The sequence below is a fragment of the Columba livia genome, chromosome 1, assembly GCF_036013475.1.
Source record: "Columba livia isolate bColLiv1 breed racing homer chromosome 1, bColLiv1.pat.W.v2, whole genome shotgun sequence".
Taxonomy (NCBI): domain Eukaryota; kingdom Metazoa; phylum Chordata; class Aves; order Columbiformes; family Columbidae; genus Columba; species Columba livia.
The window spans coordinates 17731134-17751527 of record NC_088602.1 but is presented as its reverse complement, the minus strand read 5'-3'; the positions used below and the strand labels follow the sequence as shown (position 1 = coordinate 17751527).

The 20394-nt window shown below is 38.2% G+C and overlaps 1 protein-coding gene across 3 annotated transcripts in view; it reads right to left on the bottom strand.

The window, feature by feature from the left end:
• Positions 1 to 12495: 12495 nt before the first annotated feature.
• The window catches only part of AASDHPPT (aminoadipate-semialdehyde dehydrogenase-phosphopantetheinyl transferase), a 34586-nt gene continuing 26687 nt past the window's right edge, over positions 12496 to 20394 (bottom strand). Inside the window, exons 5-6 of one of the 3 annotated variants that reach the window (XM_065048607.1) lie at positions 18943 to 19020; positions 12496 to 13683 (exon numbers count right to left, since the gene is read on the bottom strand). In XM_065048607.1, coding sequence (XP_064904679.1) covers positions 13678 to 13683; positions 18943 to 19020 — 84 coding nt within the window. In that variant the 3' untranslated portion in view covers positions 12496 to 13677. The other 2 variants (XM_065048600.1, XM_065048602.1) reach the window with 2 other exon arrangements.

The window sequence follows — 20394 nt, the reverse complement described above, 5'->3', positions numbered from 1 at the left end:
AAACAGCAAATTACAGCCACCGTTAACACACTGGAGACCAAAGGTTATAGCATTTAAACCCCAACACAGCATTTAAGCCCCAGTGCTGAGCACCAGTAGACTCCACTTAAAGATGTGTGGCCTCCACCCAAGACTTTCATGTAGCCAGTACCACTGAACATAGGGGCACATCACTGACATTACAAACATGTGGTTAAAATATTCCTCCTTTCTGGGAAAAGCCAAATTCAGTTCCAGAAAAGTACCTTGTAGTTCTGGTGTATAAATAACAACAGTGAAAGAACAGGCCTAATCCCTCAGTTTTAGCTGTAGGTGGCCATTTCTCACAAACCAAAGGTGTGGAGGCCCCCACCCCACTCCTGGGCTCAGCCTCCCTATGAGGGGCATCACCTGCTTTGGACTTCAGGACTGGTTTGTGCCACCCACCTGGAGAGGAGGGCACCAACCCCAGTACACATCAACTGTGTGGCTTCAACACAAACCCTGGTCTTTACGGATATTATTTCTGTAACACACAAAGATGTAAGTGATGTGGTGAGAGGCAAGGGTATCTCATCATTGCTTTGTGCTGAAATAAACACTGAGCTTTGAAAACAGGCCTTTTTGCCATATGGGAGCCCACAGAAGACGAAGAAGCAGTTAGGGGCTGTGATTGAGACAGAGGAATTGAAGATCCTCAGGAGGAAGATCATCGGCCAAAGAGACATGCCTGCTCCCAGAGAGCTGGGGAAGAAGCTGCTGTGCTGCAGAGAAGGGGGACCCAACTCTGAGATACTGTTCCTCTGCAGACTGAGGTCACCTCAGCCTGCCCGCACCCCACATGTCCCATCCTCTGTCACACAACCACCCTCTCGTCTGCACCAGTGCTGGCACTGGAGCCGTGATGGGCAAGCCAGTTTGGGAACTAAGCTAGATAAAAAAAACAGAGTCCTCAAAAGTCCACAGCCTTCTTCTCTAGAGGACAACTGCTTAACGTAGGCTTTCTGCTTAACTTCGTTCTGTGTTGTCAAGCAATATCTTTTATAGGCAGCATGTCATTGTACTTCTGTTCTTTTGAATTGTTACAAATATAAACTTTTACTTGCTGAATTACATTAGTGAAAAGAGGACAAGAGCATAAGCGTATGATTCATGAATATGCTGAAGAAGGCTTTTCTTTTAAAGCAGAGAGAAGCAAATTGGATGTACATTTATTGATTCAGCCTCATTTATTATTTCACAATATACCAAAGTAGCGGGCCTGTTCTAAACACATAATACAGACAACATTTACTGAAAACTTCAGTAGGCTTTTTAAACAAACAGTTTTCATTAAAAACCCCCTTATCTGTTTCTTGCACAGGTTGAAGTTTTATTTTAGAAAGCCGAAGTATTTAATCAGAAAGTTTATCAAAGTTTTTTCCTGATCAACTATGCGAAACAAAATGACAAGCATATATACAAACAGCAATGTTCTCATTTGCATTTAGATAAACAGTATAAACACAGCTTAAGAAGGAGCGGTTTTCAGAATTCTTAAATAGCTTCTAGTAGTAAAAGCAACACTCCGCTTAGCTTAAATAGTTATTTTCCACGCAACATTAGATTTTCTATAGACATCCTGTACTTGTATAGCCAAATCAAGGCCAACTTTGAAAACGTCAAATGGGGTGTGAATTTGGGATAGGATCCTCATTTCAAGAATACTGGGCCAAAATATAAGCTGGTTTTAATCTGCAAATTTCTTATCACTTGAGCAGAATTAAGTTGATTTGGGCTTGCTAACAGCCTGGCCCATAGCTTTTATTTTCTTGGAAAAGAAAAATGAACCCACATATACAATGTTTAAAAGCCTCATATAAAGCTTTTAAATTGATGCTTAGACAGTTTTTTTATCTGTCATTATTTAATCAAAAATATCAAGGTTTTTAAAGGAGTGAAATAAGTAGCATCGGAAAATGGCCAGCTTATAGCCACATCTCAGAAACCTACAACCACCAACTCAGAGGTTTAGCAAGCTCAAGGTAACAGTTCACCTCTGAGCATTCTTCTCTGGGCTCATGGAAACAGGCTAGAAGATTTTGACACAATTACAACTGTACAAAAGCTTTGGCTTGAACGCAAATTCAAATCACAGACTTAAATACAGCATACAGCAGACCTATTCAGAGCTCCCAGCAGTGAGTGGATATGGCCCCTGCTCTCCTTAGGCTTAGTCCCAGATCCTCTGGACACCAGAACCCAGGGCAGATCCCGGTCCTCCCACCAGCAGCCTCTGGGCCTGAAGGACCTCAGCAGCAGAGAGAGGTTTGCCCATACAGCTGTCTTTGCTGATCTATGGTAAATCAGCTCTCATTTATACCTATCCAAATTTGCAGGCTGTCTGGCAATAGCACCATGAATTTGTTGTCTTGGAAGAATTTAAATGAGAACTACAATATATAAATAATTTAAGGGTAAATGTATACTGGCATTTAGGATCATTTAGCCCAGGACAGGCTGAGCTATATAAACGGTTCTTCATATTCCTTTACCATATACTGTAGGTTTTTTCAAACTCAAGAGTAAAATATGTGATATTGAAGTACTGAAAGGTAGAGAAGATAATTCGTCTGGTCAAACTTAAAGGACATAGATAAAAACAAATTAAAAAGTAATCAGAAATCTAGTATATGGAATAAAGAAGAGACATTGGAAAAATATTTTCTCCAGAAAGCATTCTCAAATGCTATTTGAACTTCTCTAACATTTTTGTGATTATATCTGACATGAGGGAGTGGATAAACCTGTGTGAGATCAAAAGAAAAATTTAAGCAGAAGCCTAGGCTCAGTTTTAAAATTGTTTCTCCTTTTTGCAGCTGAGACAAGCCACAGAGAGGGTGAAAAAAGAAGCTTATGAGTAAACTCTGTTTCTGATTCTTTTCTGGAGCTTCCCTGTGCCTGGAATCAAACAAGATTAGTTGAAGCACCTAACTCACACTACTCAATAATGACAATTCAGGAACCTGCTTCTAGGTTGTGGTTTCCCTTCACAGGCTCATGCACCCAGCTTTTGGACACAGCAACTTTGAGGGCCGTAGCTCCTGGGGTCTTTCTGAAGCTGCCCCAAGATGCTTAAGATTCACAGAAATCAGTAGTAATGCAACATGTCTAGATTGCTTCATGCCCATTGCCATGATCATTACCCTTGTCACTGTTTGTGGCTGCCATGCAGATCTTACACATCCAATGGAAGAGAAGGAGCAAACTGGTTATATGTCAAGACACTGTGGTTTTTGAAGTTAGAAATACTCTTTTAAATTCTCCTTTGATTACAGCTTTGTTCATCATCCAATGTAAGTCAGTTGCCAGGAGGTCAATATCCAGATACACAATCCCCTGCCACAGATGACATATTGAGTGATTTAGACCTAATAATTCTCTTAGATAAAGATGGAAGACAGAGCAGTGGCTCAGTTTATATTTTTTTGGAGAGAAATACTCTCATGGGAAATAATAGAAAACTAATTCTTTACTACAGAAAATAATAAAATCATAAGCATTTTGTTTTTTATGTCTAATTAGGCTAGTCACTGTTTTCGTTCCTGTGGTGTAGAACATAAATCATTGACGAACAATTACAATGTAAAACAATCCTTTGAAAGCATTAAGCTAGCAGAAAACTATCCATTCATCGCATTAAAAGAACATTTATTGAAGTTCTACAGCTTAATAGTGTGGCCTCTAGCTATCTACTACATTTTGATACCTCTGTGAAAGCATTCTATCCTGACAAATTTCAAAATACCTTAAGAATAAAAATTACACTTCATGCACACCTTATGCAAAATGATCTCATCAAAAGCTCCAGTTACAATTAGACTGTTCACACATACCTTGGAAAGCAGCTCTCTTTTTTCACTCACCACTCTGTTGGGGTGTCTGTTTTTGAGGTGTTTTGGTGTGGTACCTGTTTTTTGCAGTCTTTTGGGTGGTATTAGCCACCTCAATGCGGAGTCATAACTGCCCGTGTGAGGTTTCACCATTTCCATCAAACTGATGATTTCATAATTTTTCCTTTATTTGACTCAATGCAAGACCAGCTTCAATGTTATTAGGTGACAGAGGTTACAGTTATAAAATTTTCTCAAACCCAGGAACTGCCTTATTTGCTCCCGGCTGATTGTAAGTATTGGACATGGGGAGGCCTGCCAGTGGTGGAAGGTCCAAAGATGGGGCAGAGCCGTAACACACCACAGAGGGCCCACAGAGGATGTGTAGTTGACTCCTTGGCTCTACCTGGGCTGCAATTGTAAAGAAAGTGGTCAGCTGGAATCCAAATCCATTCAGGCACAGTCTATAGCTAGATGCTATTCTGCTAGCAGCAAGTATGTGTGGATGCACTCAGGAACCTTCACAGTGCATTATGCTGATCTCCGCTTGAACAATAAAGCTTCTAAAGCCTCCAAAATCCATTGATGTATTTCCAAAACCCACAGACACAACTGGAGGAATAATTTTTCAGTACTTTTCATCTCTGTAAAGGCTTAAGATGCTTTGAGACACCAAACAAGGCAAACCACTGGATTACAGAAATGTATCACCCCATTTTACAAGCAAGAAAACAAATGCATTGATGACTCACTGAAGGTTCCATGTAAAGGGAAAACAATGCCTATGAGACCTGTGTGGCACAAACCCAGACACTTTTCTTGTCTTATTATAAAGTCAGGTTCTGCCTCACAAGGATACAGTAAAGATCTTCGATGAACCCAAATAGCAACATAGCCCTACCGTGACTCTGCTGTTCAAAAGGGAGCAAGCATCACCTCTGCAAGAGCCTGGATGAGTGGACTCCTGCTTAGAAACAGCGTCATAGGGTGGCTTGAGCCAGTCCAACCAGATTCGCCTTCCTCACCTCTGTAGCTACCACATGGCAGCCTTTTCTGAGATCAATGAGGAAAAGGACAAAGGGAGATGTAATCATAGGGAAAAGGAAAAAAAATGGCCTCAGAAAGTTTGAGGAGAGATTTAAGGCTTACGTAGGAGAGAAGGAGGAGGAAGCAACCTGGGAAGTAAAACGTGGATTTATTGTATCAGGAATAATAGAAGGGGCACTAGATTGGAGAACAGGAAAGTGTATCAGGAGTTAAAATAGGAACTGAGAAGGAGAAAAGGAAAATAAGGAAAAAAGAAAAAAAAAACAGAAACTCACATTGCAGGTATTCAACTACACTTGTGGAAAATGGGAGTCCATTGCACTGAATGGCTTTCTGGATGAGGGAATGACAACCTCCACTGGGCTTAGTTCCCCATAGAGGGAAATGAAACCGAAAGGGGTAAAATAATGTGAACAGGAGGAGAGTGCTAGAAAGGTGTGCTGTGATTATATGGTATTTATGAACTGGCTGGGGATGCAATCAGCATACAAAAGAGACCTCAGCCTGCAGAAGAGAAAAACATTCTGGCCAAGAAGTTGTAGGTTAAGCAGGAAAGCATGGTAAGCAGAGGCCATATACCCTCAGCACAACTGAATTATCTTTTAGTTCATACATATGCTCACGTTTAATTCAGTTATGATGTTGTCAAGCCTTTGGCATACTGCCTGCTGTATAAACATTACTGGCATAGATATTCTGTAATTCTATTAAAGACTTATTAATTCAAATGAAGGAACAGGCAGGCATGAAAACACTAGAAATTTCAACTGAAAACCACCTATAGGTTAGACCGAGAAACCCAGCACACCAAGATGGAAGAGCCTAACAGCGATGTCTCCATACACAGGAGCCACCCAAAGTCTGTGCCCATCTCTGCAGTGTATTAGCAGCCCAACAGCCAAGTCTGTATTGCATCAGCACAACGACCTATGAGCATTCCCCAGGTAGAACAGCATTGTCTGAGTTCGAAGGAGCTGCTGTTGGATTATTAGGTTTGTCATTGATGGGATTCGATTATTTCTGTATTATTTGTGTAAGAGTAATGCCAAGAGGCTCCAACTCAGACCAGGCCTCCATTTTATGAAGTACTGGGAGACAGTTTCTTTCTCCGAAGGGGCTTGCAGTTTCAGCTGATGATATGCAGACAGAGGGGAAACAGAGGCATCCAGAAGTGATTTTATTATGGTTGCACAGAAATCCAGCCAACAGGCAGAGACTGATTCTAAATGCTACTTTCAAATTAGCGGTATCCATTTAAAATACAACCATATGCTCTTTCTTGATTAAAACAGAAGTAAGGCCATTTTAGACCCAAAACATGAACAAAAAGTCATATATAATATTAAAAGAAAATGTATGTTAAGAGATACCAAAATGTTATACTTTGGAAGTTGGAGGAAAGGAAAAATATTTTACTACCAGAATCAGAAGGCTTCTTAATTTTTTCCTCCTGGCTGCGCCGTTTCCCTGTATCATTTCACATCAAAACACATGTTTTGATTTCCATTAAGGAAAAAGAGACATACTGGAGTCTTATTTTAGAATCCATAAACCTTAGAACAATGGTTTTCACCATAAAAATTACACTATAAACCATTCTACATAGAATCAGGTTTTAGCTGTCCCTGTACTTAGCTTAAGAAATAAAGCTGCTTCTTCCAAAGTCTTGTTTGATGCCAGCTCAGGTGCCAGACTGCTTTGCAATCCTTGGTCTGCCTCATTTCTCTTTCCAATTTTCCCTGGCTAATCAGTGCTCTCAGAGACATTACTGAAGCCCAGAAGGGAAGCCCTGTGTAACGGGCAAACTTCAGACTTGGTGTCCTGTGGTTGAAATCAGATTCCTTAGAGCCAAGGACTCATCTCAAGCAGGCACACAAAAGCTAATAGGCATCCATCCTCAGCAGCTCAGGATGGAAAACTTCACAGGAGTTTAGATTCAGATTTTTGTTAAAACTTATGCTCTTGATAATTGTTTTACTGATAATGTTCTTTTATGGACACCAAGAGTATGTTTGTGTATGTCCCACAGCACCTATACTGTTACATGGTGGAGATGAGATGGGAGGCATTTCTGGTATCGTGCCTTATACCAAGACTATGAAATCACCTCTTCAGAGTGGGACAGAGCACACAGTAGTTATTTGGCTGTGACACGCTCATCAGATTTTCTAATTAATGGGTGTTTTACTACCTGCCGCCCCACAATGTCAAGAGTCTTTTTCAGAAGCATTTATTGTCTGAAACAGTTGCATCTGGACTCTATTTTTGAAGACCTGTTAGAAAATCAAACATATTTCAAACACGCACTTTAAAGATACCACAGATTTTCCGCTGTCATGCTGGATGCTCAACTGGAAAAGCCCTTAAGACCCATGGGCTAAAGCAAAATAAATTCAATGCAGTCTTGTTTCTTGTGTTTCTATTGTTAACTTACCTCATATGAAGTGTCAATCATTAAACAACACATTAAAAAAAAAGAAGATATTTCACTATATTCACTCCTTTTCACATTTCTAATTAATGTATTTTTAATAAAAGCTTCAAATTAGTAAAAAAATTATGTCTTAATCTGCTCTTTCTCCTATTTGTTCAAGGTAGGCTTTATAATTTTCCCCACTGCTGAACCTTAAATTGTCTCTTGCATCAGCCCAATATATTTGTACTACTTTTATTGCTTGCCTTTGAAGCTCTTTTCTTGCACTTCCTGGTTACTGAGATAACAAAGATGGGATTAGTTTCTAGTTCATTTAAAGCTGATTATGTGTGTAACATATATATATATATATATATATATTAAAAAAGTATACACATGTGTATGCGTGTGTGTGTGTGTATGCTACATATCCATAGCACAACACTGATATATCTGTCATTGATGGACTGACTGTAGCGAGAGAACAGATGAGTTAAAACACATTGTGTGGTTGAAACAGATATATTTGCATTATCACATTTAAATTTTAATGCAACTGCATTTTCATTTCCTTTTTAAAAGCTCTTTATACAAACTCAACAACTCTATCATTGCTGCACTCAAACTGCTGTCATGGCAAAAAAACCCACAACAAACCAAACCAAACCAAAAAACGTAATCATTCTATCACATTGTTTCAGCAGTCCCCAAATCGACTTTTATAGATAAATCAGATCCATTTTAAGATTCCTGGCACATACATGGTTTCTTCACTGACATTACTTTCTCCCCTCATTTAACTGAAGGCTCGGAATATAAACTTGTTTTCTGGTTACTTAAAGGCATTTACATGACCAATGTTACAGAGCTCTATGGCCAGCACAACTGGGGTCACCCCAGCCAAGCGAAACCAATGTGCTTTCACTGCAACCAGCAGTTTGCTATTGTCTCTTTTTATTCTGAAAGGTGACTGAGAGATAACAATGATTTCTGCAAGTAGGAGCTGCCTGACTGCCCCAGTGTAAATGCAAATATCCTACTGCACTTCAGGGAAAACATTCTAAATTAACAAAGCCAACGATTTAAAGATCATAACAAGCAATTAGGCAGAAGCAATGATATCAGAAAGATCAGTCTCTTTGTAATACGCTGTTTTCACTCACATGAGAATTTCAATTATGGTATAAGCAAAAACACAACCTTTACCCACATAAAATTTACTATATTAAAGTAATCCAATACATTTCCCTAATGTTGTATAGGTAGCTAATTAATTGTAAATCACAAAACGGTCACAAGATTAACTGCTTTTATGTAGGTAGTAAACACTGCTTGCTGAGAATACTTCTCTGTTCATTAGACAGTGTTTGAACTTAACACAGGCAGGAAAATTCCATTTCTCCTACAAGGAGTCCAGTGACCTCATTGAGTAAGCAGTTTGCTGTACCTTTCACAAATGCTCTCAATGAGGATATGGAACATGTTGTGTTATACAAGTAGCTGATACATGGGCTGAGAATCTACTCACCTGATTGCAGCAGTGATAAATTAGAGAAAACTGTGTTGCTGAAGCTGAGAAAATGCAGTGTATTTACAAGAGAAAGTACTTCCAAGGTAGTATTTTCAGATTTTTGCCTGTGTGCTGTTTCAAATGCAAACTCAAAGTAATTTTAATAGGTAAACACTGAAATATATCAAACACCATGCTACAATAAAAAATAACAACTCTGCTTTTTTTAAACTATATATAGGTATTTACACCTATACAAACTGCAGAGGAAAACACAGGCCTATCTTTAACTGACAAATACTCTATAGAGTATGTGTATACAGATATGTAAGTCTACATGTATAAATATATATGTAATAAATATATAAAATTCTTATATAACAGATAATATATGATATTGTCAATATATTACACATATAGCACACAAAAAATCTGTAATCATATTTATAAAGATCATTTATACTTTTGTTAGGCTTTTTGCATTTCCTCAACACTGCAGTCCCTTCTGCACTGGTATTAGGGTTGTCATCTGTGATGCCTTAAAGCCAAATCCAGCAGTACATGGATATTATGGCAAAAATTGCAAACAAGGATGAGAATATCAATTAGTAACTTCATGGGGCAGAAGCATTAGCTTCAACACAAGAAAAGAAAAGAAAAATGGGAAGGGGAAGGGGAAGGGGAAGGGGAAGGGGAAGGGGAAGGACATCCCTTAGCACCACTGTACCCATGGAAGGGGCTACACATGCACCCTGTACGGGCAGTTAATGTCTTCTTGTGAGCATGGAGGGTCCTAGACACATGAGGGAGGAGAATGGGAGAGTGGCTGATCTCTACATGAGTTCAGGTGCTGTCCAAGCTCCTGCTTTCTGTCACTGGTCAGAGATTTGGGGACAGGTTTTTTAGAAGGGTGTGTTATGACAAGACAAAGGGCAATGGTTTTAAACTAAAAGAGAGGAAATTCAGGTTAGGTATGAGGAAGAATTTTTTTTTACAATGAGGGTGGTGAAACACTGGCCCAGGTGGCCCAGAGAGGTGGCAGATGCCTCATCCCTGGAGACTTTCAAAGCCAGGCTGGATGTGGCCCTGAGCAACCTGATCTGGTTGAACATGTCCCTGCTCATTGCAGGGGGTTGGACTGGATGAGCTTTGAAGGTCCCTTCCACCCCACACTGTTCTATGATTCTGTCATTCCCCTGGATAAAGTGGATGTGACTGGCTACTTGAGTGAGCCTCAGATTATTTCAAGATTAAAGGAAAGCAATTTTCTGGAACACTGAACCAAGGCTGGAAACATTAAACTAGGGTGACAAGAGAAACTCCATAGCTAGGTGGAAAATGTTAACAGGAGCTTTGAAAGTGTGTAAGATGGATACTACTATTTAACCTTGAGGGGGAAAAAAGGGAAAACCAAATAAAAGGATTAACATAATTTCAGCCGCTTTGAGACCTTAGAGCAAAGGAGAACTAAGAACTTATCTCTGTGAGTTAAAAGCTAGCATTAATATACTTTTAGCTTGTCTTTTACATTCATTTCCCCTTATTATTTACAGCACAACACTAAGGTCTTAATATACAATTCCTTTACTCATCTTTTCAATTAATTTACTAGGGAAGCATTACATCAGTTTTTGGTAATGATACCAAAACATTTTCTTGCCAGCTCATGGACAATAACCTGCCAGCACGCTGGGACTACCCCATTAAAAGCTGTTGCAGCAAACAGCACCTCAGGCAGGTGTGTTGTAGGTCCTGTGGTACCGTGGGCTCCGCACAAGTCACACTGACACAAGCAGAAATGGGACAGAATTGATGCCCCAGTTTATTCAGAAAGAAAAAAAAAGGCAAGTCTGCCAACAGCAATCACACTGAGCTAAGTCCTCAGATCCTAATGCAATCAAAATCTCAGTGCCCGTGTGGAACATCTGACAAGACTCAAGTGTCTGGGTAACTTCATGGCGTAATAACAAATCCAACATGAAAGATTTTATATGTCTACAACATAGCTACCAAAACAAAAAAATATGAACCTGGAAAAAAACCACCCCTTTAGAGCTTTACCATTCGTAAGAACGTTACCATTTACCAAACCTCTATCAGTCCTTCCAAGTTCTGCTATTACATATAGTCCTGGCATTGCCTCTCATGCTGGGAGCCTTGGCGTGAACTTCCTGCCCTCACCCTGCTCAGGACATTCAATGGGCACCCCAAAATCCCCAGGATATATCTGACAAGCAGTCTGGCAAACTGTTTATGTACACTTGACACACAGCATTTCTAAGCTTGGGACTTAAAAATAAAATCCTTGCCTTCAGTAGGACCCATTCTTTTTTTTCCATGGCAGATCGATAGATAGTGCACTCACCTTGAACACATCTGCAAAACAATGACTTAAAATTCTTTATTCAGAGGATTATAACTTTGATTAAAAGGTAGAAACTCCTACAGAATGCTCCTCCACAGAAGGAAAACATATCCCCTTTTCAGAAAAAAATTTCATCAGCAGGTTGTAGGCTGACACAGGCAGGGTTACTACTCAGTAAGATTCTTAGCAGCCAAGAAAAAAGAAATGGAAGTCTAAAATTAGCACTTGAGTAAGACCTTTCCAACAGAATAAAAAGATGGGGGTTTGTACCTGGTCGCCACTGGCTAAAACTTTATTGTTAGAAACTCCCACCTACTTCAGTTGGAAGAATCAGACTTCACTAGTGATATGTAGAACCAGTTGGATGTGACAACAACTAGATGCACCATGACCCAAACTGTTCCTTTGCCTATCAGGCTGATAGCCCCTAAAAACATAAAAAGGCAGCTTTAAAATATATCAGAATGTATTAAGTCATTCAGTCATTAGTAGTGATGCAAACTATTTCCTAACAGATTATAAAAATTTATTGCAGATACATTTCTATTTGCGGTATGAGGACATTTTTATACGGTGGCTACTGAGTAGCTTCTCTAACAGTGCTGCTTCGCTGCTTTGTAGAGTAGAAATAAAGGTGAGTGGGGAATCTCCAGATGTTGGTGGGTCAAAGATGCATTTCAACTGAAATACCCATTTTCTTAAAGTTAACATCACTTACAAATCCAAAACATTTTTCAAGAGTTTTAAAGAAAACACTTGTGCACGCAAAAGTGCTTTTTCTCTGTGAATAAGCTCCTGTTACAACATAAAGAACCTTTGTGCTCTACAACAGAGTTCCTAAAAAAATTCTTCAGAAATTTTAGTCGTCTAAGTAATACTATGCAACAGTGTAGCCTTGTTGTTGAAAATAGTTATCTTCCTACAAGCATTAACTTTCACACTATTGAGATTTAGACCTAATAACAACACAGTCACTCTTAATGCAGAATATGCATTGTGTCATATTTATGTCAAGAAACTAGGGTGCACATTATTCAATTAAAATTGCAGGAAGAAAATAGGGAGTGTCTTTGTCCCTGAGAAAGACTTGAACACACCTCATCTGCTCCAGACCTTTGCTTCAGGATTCATCTGAAGGATGTCACTATGAGTACACAGCTTTGTGTTCCCAAGAACTGTTTCAAAAATAACAAAGGAGTGTTAGGCAAGTGTTTCAGCAATCACATCTATGTCTGGATCTAAATAATAGTGAGATAAAAAAAGAACCGAGAACAGCAGAACCAGACAGACAACACAAAACACGAGCACAAACACAAAATAGATCACTTTTTATTTCAATAAAGAAATTACATTCAATCTTAGCAGAAATACGAGTCATACATAGTATCTGACGATAAAAAAACCTTTATGTACAGCACAAGAAAATAACATATTACAAAGAGTGACTTTTTGAAAAAAACTTTTATAATGTTGGCTCTCTTGAGAAGAATTTAGAATTTATTTTGATGATTACATTTTCTATACAGTGTAGAGTAATCCAAAATATCTGTATTCTAGAAGAATATGAAGCGAAAATTAGCAAGTCCACCCACTTGCTGAATGAGGCAGCAGTTAAGGAGGGAGGTCTGAATCACTGGTTTAGACTTGGTCAATCCTGCCCAAGTACCACTTACCTTATTTGTAGATTGTAGCACTATAATCTTGTAAAACTCCAACAAAGAGAGTCTACGCTCACTTGTATAGCTGTCTTTTCCATCCTATCTTGATTTTCCTTGCAGATCATGGCTTTATTGGAATGTCTTGGGTAAAGATGGTTGTTTAAAGGCTAGTTGTTGCCAGGGTGTTTCCAAGAACATACAAATTACAAGCATATTTACATTATTTCTGCTGCTACATCTATGATTTCTTGTCTAAGATCAGTATATTTGACTAGTATCAGTGCATTTGATCCCATTATATAGTAATAATATATTTGTTGTACAGATTTACAGTCTTTGTGAAAGGTAAAGAGCAAATTCCTGTGATCCACTTTTCAGTTACAGATTTTGACAGCAAATGGCCCCAGTCTCTTGTCACACAGCCGCAAATTATCTCCAACAGTTTTATCCCCTGAAATCCCTAATCCACTCTAACAATTTTTTTACAAGATACACAAAGGTTTAAACACGATAATATGTCCAAACTAAACCACATTTATTCACTTTTGACAATCTGTTCACCAAAGACTAAAACTTTAAAAAACATTTAGAAGAATGTTTAGGTCAGAGACTGTTAACAGCTACTCCTCAGAAACATTGGGTTGATCCACAGCCTAGGGCAGTGGATCTGATTGAAGACCCAAATCCACACTTCGAGGAACCAGGAGACTGGTCAGTCCCGCTCAGTAGGGAAAAAGACTACCCAGTCACATCCCTGCTGAAAAAGGCTCATGTGGAGCAGAGCTGGTGTTTTTGCAGCTGCTTAACTTTTAGGATCCAAGTATGTGGTGTAGTCACGTCTAGGGCAGTATTTAGAAAAGAAAACAGATAAAGGATTAGAGCTCTAAAGAAGGAATCCAAAGGCAACTGGGAAATTTCTTGCATATAGAAGAGTGATGGGAGACCAGCAAAGGTCAGCTCATCCTCACCGGACTAGGACAACAACTGGAGCTCGTGAGGGAAGCTGGAGCTGTGCTGGACCAGTACTTCTACGAGAAACTATGGATATTAATACTGTATTCTGAGGAATTGCAAAGGAAGCCAGTTCTATGGCCAACTTTTACATAAGGGAAAGTGTGGTGGTGAAATAAAAAAAAAAAAAAAAATATTAAAACTGTGAGATTACATTAATTTATCTGTATGTTAGCAACATTTATTTCAATATACACGCCTACAGAACCCAGATGCCTAGAATAATATTCTGACGACTTTAAGAAGGACCATTCATATTCATAAAGAGTCAAGAGTATCTTGCTGGCCTTTTAGCAGCATGCTTTTAGCTGATAATTCCATAACTATACAGCTGCTCTTTCCCACAGTGCTAAAAGCAAGTGTAAAAATTCTGTCCATTTGCACTGACATTAAACAACCTGACTCGAGTGGCTCTTCACAAGGCATTACCATCACCTAACCTTATTGTTACCTAAGGTCGAAAAAAAGAGATTAATCTTATTTTTCAAATAGCTCAGTGTAATTCAAAGACATGAAAAAAAATCATAATGTGAGGAACTGCCATCTTCTAGGTGATTCTGCCTGGACTGCTAGAAACTATGCTTTTATTTCAAGGAAAGATAACCAAAACAAACTCCTTTGTCAATCTTTCTAATTAGATATACGCCTGAAAATTATCATATTCATGGCAAGCAAACCAAGTATAATTTTCTAATTTAACAAAATTGCTTTCTCCTCTAAGTACATGCAAGCAAAATATTATAAATAATTCCATTAATACTTGTAAAACTCTTCCCAATGAGAGAAAAAAATTTGTTTTGAGACACTGTCCCCAGGCAAAAATAACTCATCTTACCATGAAATTAGTTCCTTTATCCCCAGAAATCTAGATCTGAAAATGCCCTCTTCATCTCACCCCATATTTGCAGCTCATTTCATTTTCCCAGCAAAAAAGTTGGCAATTTAAAGTGGCTGGTACAGCTGCAGTTGATGGCGTCCTCAGTGACTGGGGACAACTGGCGTGTACTGGACCAGTTAACAGCCAGCCAGCCATGGAGCTCAGTACCCTCCAGACCCACATCCTCCGAAGAGGCCTCCTTATTCTGCAGACTTCCCAAATCTATGGCAGAACGAGTCCTTTCTTTCAGTTTGGCAATGCTTCTAGTTATCTCAGCTTTTAAGCACCTTCATGTGTTTGCCCATCTGGCACTATAGTGCACTTTGGGTAAAACAGAATAAACTAGAGTCAACTGAGTCAGTTAAGAATATCCTACCCCAGTAAGTGACACCATTAAATATCCACTGAATAGCCTTTTCTGGCCTCCATGGAGTTCCAATTATTTATATCAAGTTATATTTCACTTAAAAAAACCAGTCTGGAATACTTGACTTACAATCTGTATAGAAATTACTCTGTATTTCTGTTAACTTCAGATTTGAAGTTACTGAACATCTATTTTAACCCCTGTGGAGTCTGGAGAGAAGAGTCACTGCTTCGCTGATTTGTAGTTTTGGAGGAAAAAAGCAAAACACCAAAAACGATGATAACTATGATTAGCATGCAAGAGGAGAGAGTCATTCAAATAGAAACAAAATATTAATCAGAACTCATTGAAGTAGGAAAGTTTAACTGTGTTATTTGAATTTGGAATTATCTACAGCAAAACTCCAAAAGCTTGTATATCCTTTTCTCTTTAAATCTTTTATTAATCTTTGTAAGAGGGCATAGCTTAAATGGTTACACTACGAGTAGATTCTCCTTTAGTCAGAATACAGAGGGCAGCCAAGTTGTACACAAACCCAAATTCACTGAAGATCTATGTTCAACTGTAGGACAGAAATGAACTCTTTCTAGTTGTGAAAATCCTTTCATTCAGTATAACTCATTCGGTTCAATATGTTTCTTTACATTTATATTGACCATAATGTACTAATGACTTCTAGAAGAAAGTGAGAAGTAATGGCACAAAATAGGATTTGTTTTGAAAAAGAATACAAAATATTCTAAAGGTACACTCAAGATCTACAGATCTCCAGAAATTTTAATTTACTATAAGACAATAAAATATTCTGCCTTCAAATGTCTGTTACCAGACTATTTGGAAAAAAAGTAAACAGTGTTTGTTTGTTTGTTTCCCCCACATGATTTAGTGTCTAGGGCAGTGGAGATGTAAATGCAAGTGGATGAAAACTGAACTGCTGTTTGGCTTACATATATTGCTGAGACAAAAAAATACAAAAAGAACAGCTAAAAATCAACCCCTAAGTTACACACAGGAAGCTTCAAATAATAAAGACTGCAAGTAAAAAGGATATGAAATACTTACACATTAATTCCCTGCCTCAAACTAGTTTTGCACAGATGTAGTTCCAAGACTACTAAGATTCAGACTTCTTCAGCCTGCTGCTACACAAAGCGTTGTACAAACGCCCCATATAGTAACAGCAGAAGGATTTGTACCAATTCTTCTGGCTTTAATTCTCCCATCTGAGAATAAAACTACTATTTTTGTAAGAGAAAAGGCAGTATCATAATTTAAACTTCAGCATAAATGAAGTATAGAAACACATTTTTATGTATTAAACAGTTGTTGACTAATTAACAACGTTATTGTAGCTCTGTTCCCTGTTCCTTGCATGGGTAATTACTGAAGTGTAAGAACCACAGACATGGAGAGGCAAAAAAGCATGTGGCCAGATTAGACTTCTCATTCAGAATTCCTTCAGCGAGGAAACAAGCATATTCCTTAAGATATTAATAAACAATGGCAATTTTAAAAAGGTGAAAATCAGACTTTTTAAATAAGGAAAAACATGACTAATTTACACACATGGACTTATTCCCACGCTCTCTTTACACAGAGTAACAACATAAAGACTTTGACAATTTTTTTTTTCTTATAAGTATTCTTATCGTAAATGTAAATTCTGTTTCATTGGACTCTCCTGCTTAGAACAAAAATTATCCCAATATGCAGAATCCTCAGGTGCAACTGGAATACCAGATGCAACTAAATCTTCGAAAGTCAATAATGTAAACTGTGGTTGGTTAGGCTCCCCGGAACATACCTAAGGAGAATAGGTATTACATGAATCAATAAATCTCAGTTTTCTTCCTGCAATATTTCCTGTCCAGTTTAAACTACACATTGCTTACTGAAGAAGACAAAATATTGGATGATCTCCAGAGTTTTGTTCCAACTCCAACCATTCTGTGATTCCATGAAAAGATATTTTATAGCCCACACAGGAATTATAAAAAAATTATAAACTCAGACGTCTATCACTGAGACCCACCTCAGATAACTGACTAAATCTAGCTAAGAGTGTAGATAAATGTTCTGTATCTTCAAGCACACAACAATCACTAGTAGACATTTTGTTAAGATTCTTGACACTAGAGAATTTAAATTATGGTACTTTAAAGTAAAGATTGTTTTTTTTCCTGTGAATTGTAGGTACTTCAGGTTGGGAAGAAAGCTCACTCAAAGTACATGTTCTGGAAATAGGACATGATGAATTGCTCTTGTTATAGCTGAGAGAGAACAGAAACAAGCACTGACATCCTGAAGCAAATGCATAATGTCTACACACTCAGGTTTTTTGAACTAAGATGAAGAACACCTTTTCCTCTCAACACATCTAGCAACACATAGAATACTTTTTCACAGTTCTGTTAGAAAGAGCCGAGGTCACATTTATTCCTCCACATTTCTGTTAGAAGGACTCCTGAAGAGGCACTTTGTTTCCATATTGGGGAGTCACAGAACACTCGCTTGTCCTATTTAAAATGGCCTTTTCTTAGTGAATAGAGCTAATGAAATTTACGTCATCAAAAATTTAGTCAGTGGACAAGTATGCCTTTGAGATTTTTCTTGATTCAAATACTTTCCATCATAACTCTCGATACCATGTCTATTCTTTCTATGATAATTTTAAGGTGTGTGGCAGTGACAGTGAAGGTCAGTACTGAAAAATCCCCAATTTTTTGTAGAATACTTAGGTAACTGTCTTTAAAAATAATGGCCTCCTTCTTTTCATCTCAGACTGACAATTATCAGTATTCCTGAAAAAGGGTGATATGTAGCCCCACTGCAAACTTGAGTATGTCCTGTCAAACACATTGCACATATTTTCCTAAAGAATATTTGAGTACTGATTTACCACAGTAAATCCTCAAAGGTAATCTATAAGTCTTTTTTTTGTTCTTAAAAAAAACCTCCTAACCAATACTAGTTAAAGGTCTGCCTCTCTGTGTCATCTTTGAACACTGACTCTGACTTTATGACCATGAATTCCATACTTTTATCCATTCATATACTGCTTTGTTTCTAGTTCCTGGTAGAATCTTTGTATTTAAATAACAGAAAACCCATTTTCTTGTGAGTAACTACAACACCACAGACAAACCTGGCAATTTGTCACACTTTGCCAACTGTCTAGCTATCTCAGCTACAACTTGCCAGTCCGCCTCAAATTTCACTTTTATTGCTATTTTCAGGCCTTTGTTAAATTACACAGAAAATCCTGAAAAGCTTTTAAGTAGCTTTGTTGTTTCTCTCAATAGAGAGACCACATGGAATGAAGACTAACACTGCTGTTCTTCCCATCTGTTGGTTGCTGCTGCATGTCTCAAGGGTTATCTTGTCATAATCGTGTTTGAGAGATGGATCTGTTCTGGGACACATGCACTGACAGTCCCCCATTAAAATCAGTTTGATGAGGTGCTGTACTAGTTTAGCAGCCCAGACTGGTTCACTGTCTCCATTTCCCTCTGTGGAAGCTATCCTTCCCACATGAGTACTAACAGGCTGCGACAAAAATCACTTAATCTTCCCTTGAACACGCTGAACACTGTTAACACATACATTCCAGATCCGACACTGTCTTTTGCTGTCCTCTGAAACAATTTCTCCTTCCCAGATGCTTCCTGAAACAGGCACAACAAAACTAGAGGTAACAGTTCACTAGCAATCTGTTTAATGCTGTGCTTAAGTTTTCTCCTTGGCCCTACACCCGAGCTAACACATTTTTAGCTACAGCATCAGATTAAGTTTATGTTCAAGTGATTAGTTACCAAGACCTGAAAATACTTCATAATTTCTTACATCAGAATGCTTCTGTCCAAATCTCTCCTGTTTCCCAAGAGCCACTGCAACATGATGATGGTCATCTAACCGGGTTTCCTAGTAAAGATAAAAAAAGGCAACGTAAATGCATTTTCTTTGCTCTGTTTCCAGCAAAGACTATTCAAATGTTTAGAACATGGTTTAGAACAATAGCAGAACATAATTTAAAATACTTTAAAATAATGACATTCAAAATCAATAGTCCTTTTTAGCAGTTTGGATGGAGAGTTCAAGAATGAAGATACCTCTGAGGATTTACTGTGGCAGTGTTCAGTTAACAGTTGCACTCAATGACCTTACAGGTCTTTTCCAGCAAAACAAGTGCATGATTATCAAGAAAGCATCATTATATTCTTCTGTTTGCTTGTTGCATTATCCCACTCACTTTTGAATTTAAGCAAAATGTCTTTTTAAACAATGCTGTCAGTCTGAATTAGGCTTCTCTACTATAGTTCATCTACTATATAGCATTTTCCAAACATTTCAGTTGCAAAGATACCATTTCTGCGATCCTCGAACAGCCCTGTATATAAAAAAAAAAAGGGGGCCAAGATGCTTTGCTCATATCTGCTCAACGCAACTCAGCCAAGACATCAGGTGCTCTAGTCATGTGTAGCAGCAGTATAAGGTTGGGGGATGTTACTAGCAAAGACGGGGGTATCTTGGCAGACAGGTGCTGAGGATTTCTTCAGCACTAAAACTACTGTCCCTATTTGACAGATTGAGCAGAGGACTTTGTCTCTCTGAACTACTTAAAACATCAAATTCCTGTTGTTTTACCTTTCTGCAAAGCACTAATAAGAAAATCACTCTTTCAATTCTGCCTGTTATAGATTAGGAGATACATTTAATACACATGAGAAACACTAGCAAATTTGCAGTAAACGGTATTTCCCATGACTTCAAGATCTACAGGTGTACTTACTAGGAAGTATTTTACTAGGTTTTCCATTCCTTTACTAGAGTTGAAGACTGCAAATTGCTAAAAAAATAATAACCAAAGCATTACTAGAACTGATCAAGCTACAGGCACACTGAGACTTATAATGACCTCAATTCAAAGGCTCAGCAGAATGATGCGTCTGGGATTCAAATTGTTCTGGATTCACTCAACAACAGACAGCTTATGAGGAAACTGTGCCTTCCCAGCCAGCAGAACTGACTCCTGGGTGAATGAAGTTGGATTAGACAGTCTTAGAAGTAAAAAAAATTATTCCTTTTTATTTCTGGCAACACAACAGGATTAACTTCTCTTACTGCTGGTGAAAGACTCCATCACAGTCACACACCAACACCAATCACTAAATATGTTTCGAACTGACACAGATAATCTCAGTTTAAAATTCATATTCTGGAAATAATGTGTTCACATATAGAGAAACCAAGCAAATATTTGTTGTTATACAAAGGCAAATGATTATTTGTGCATGT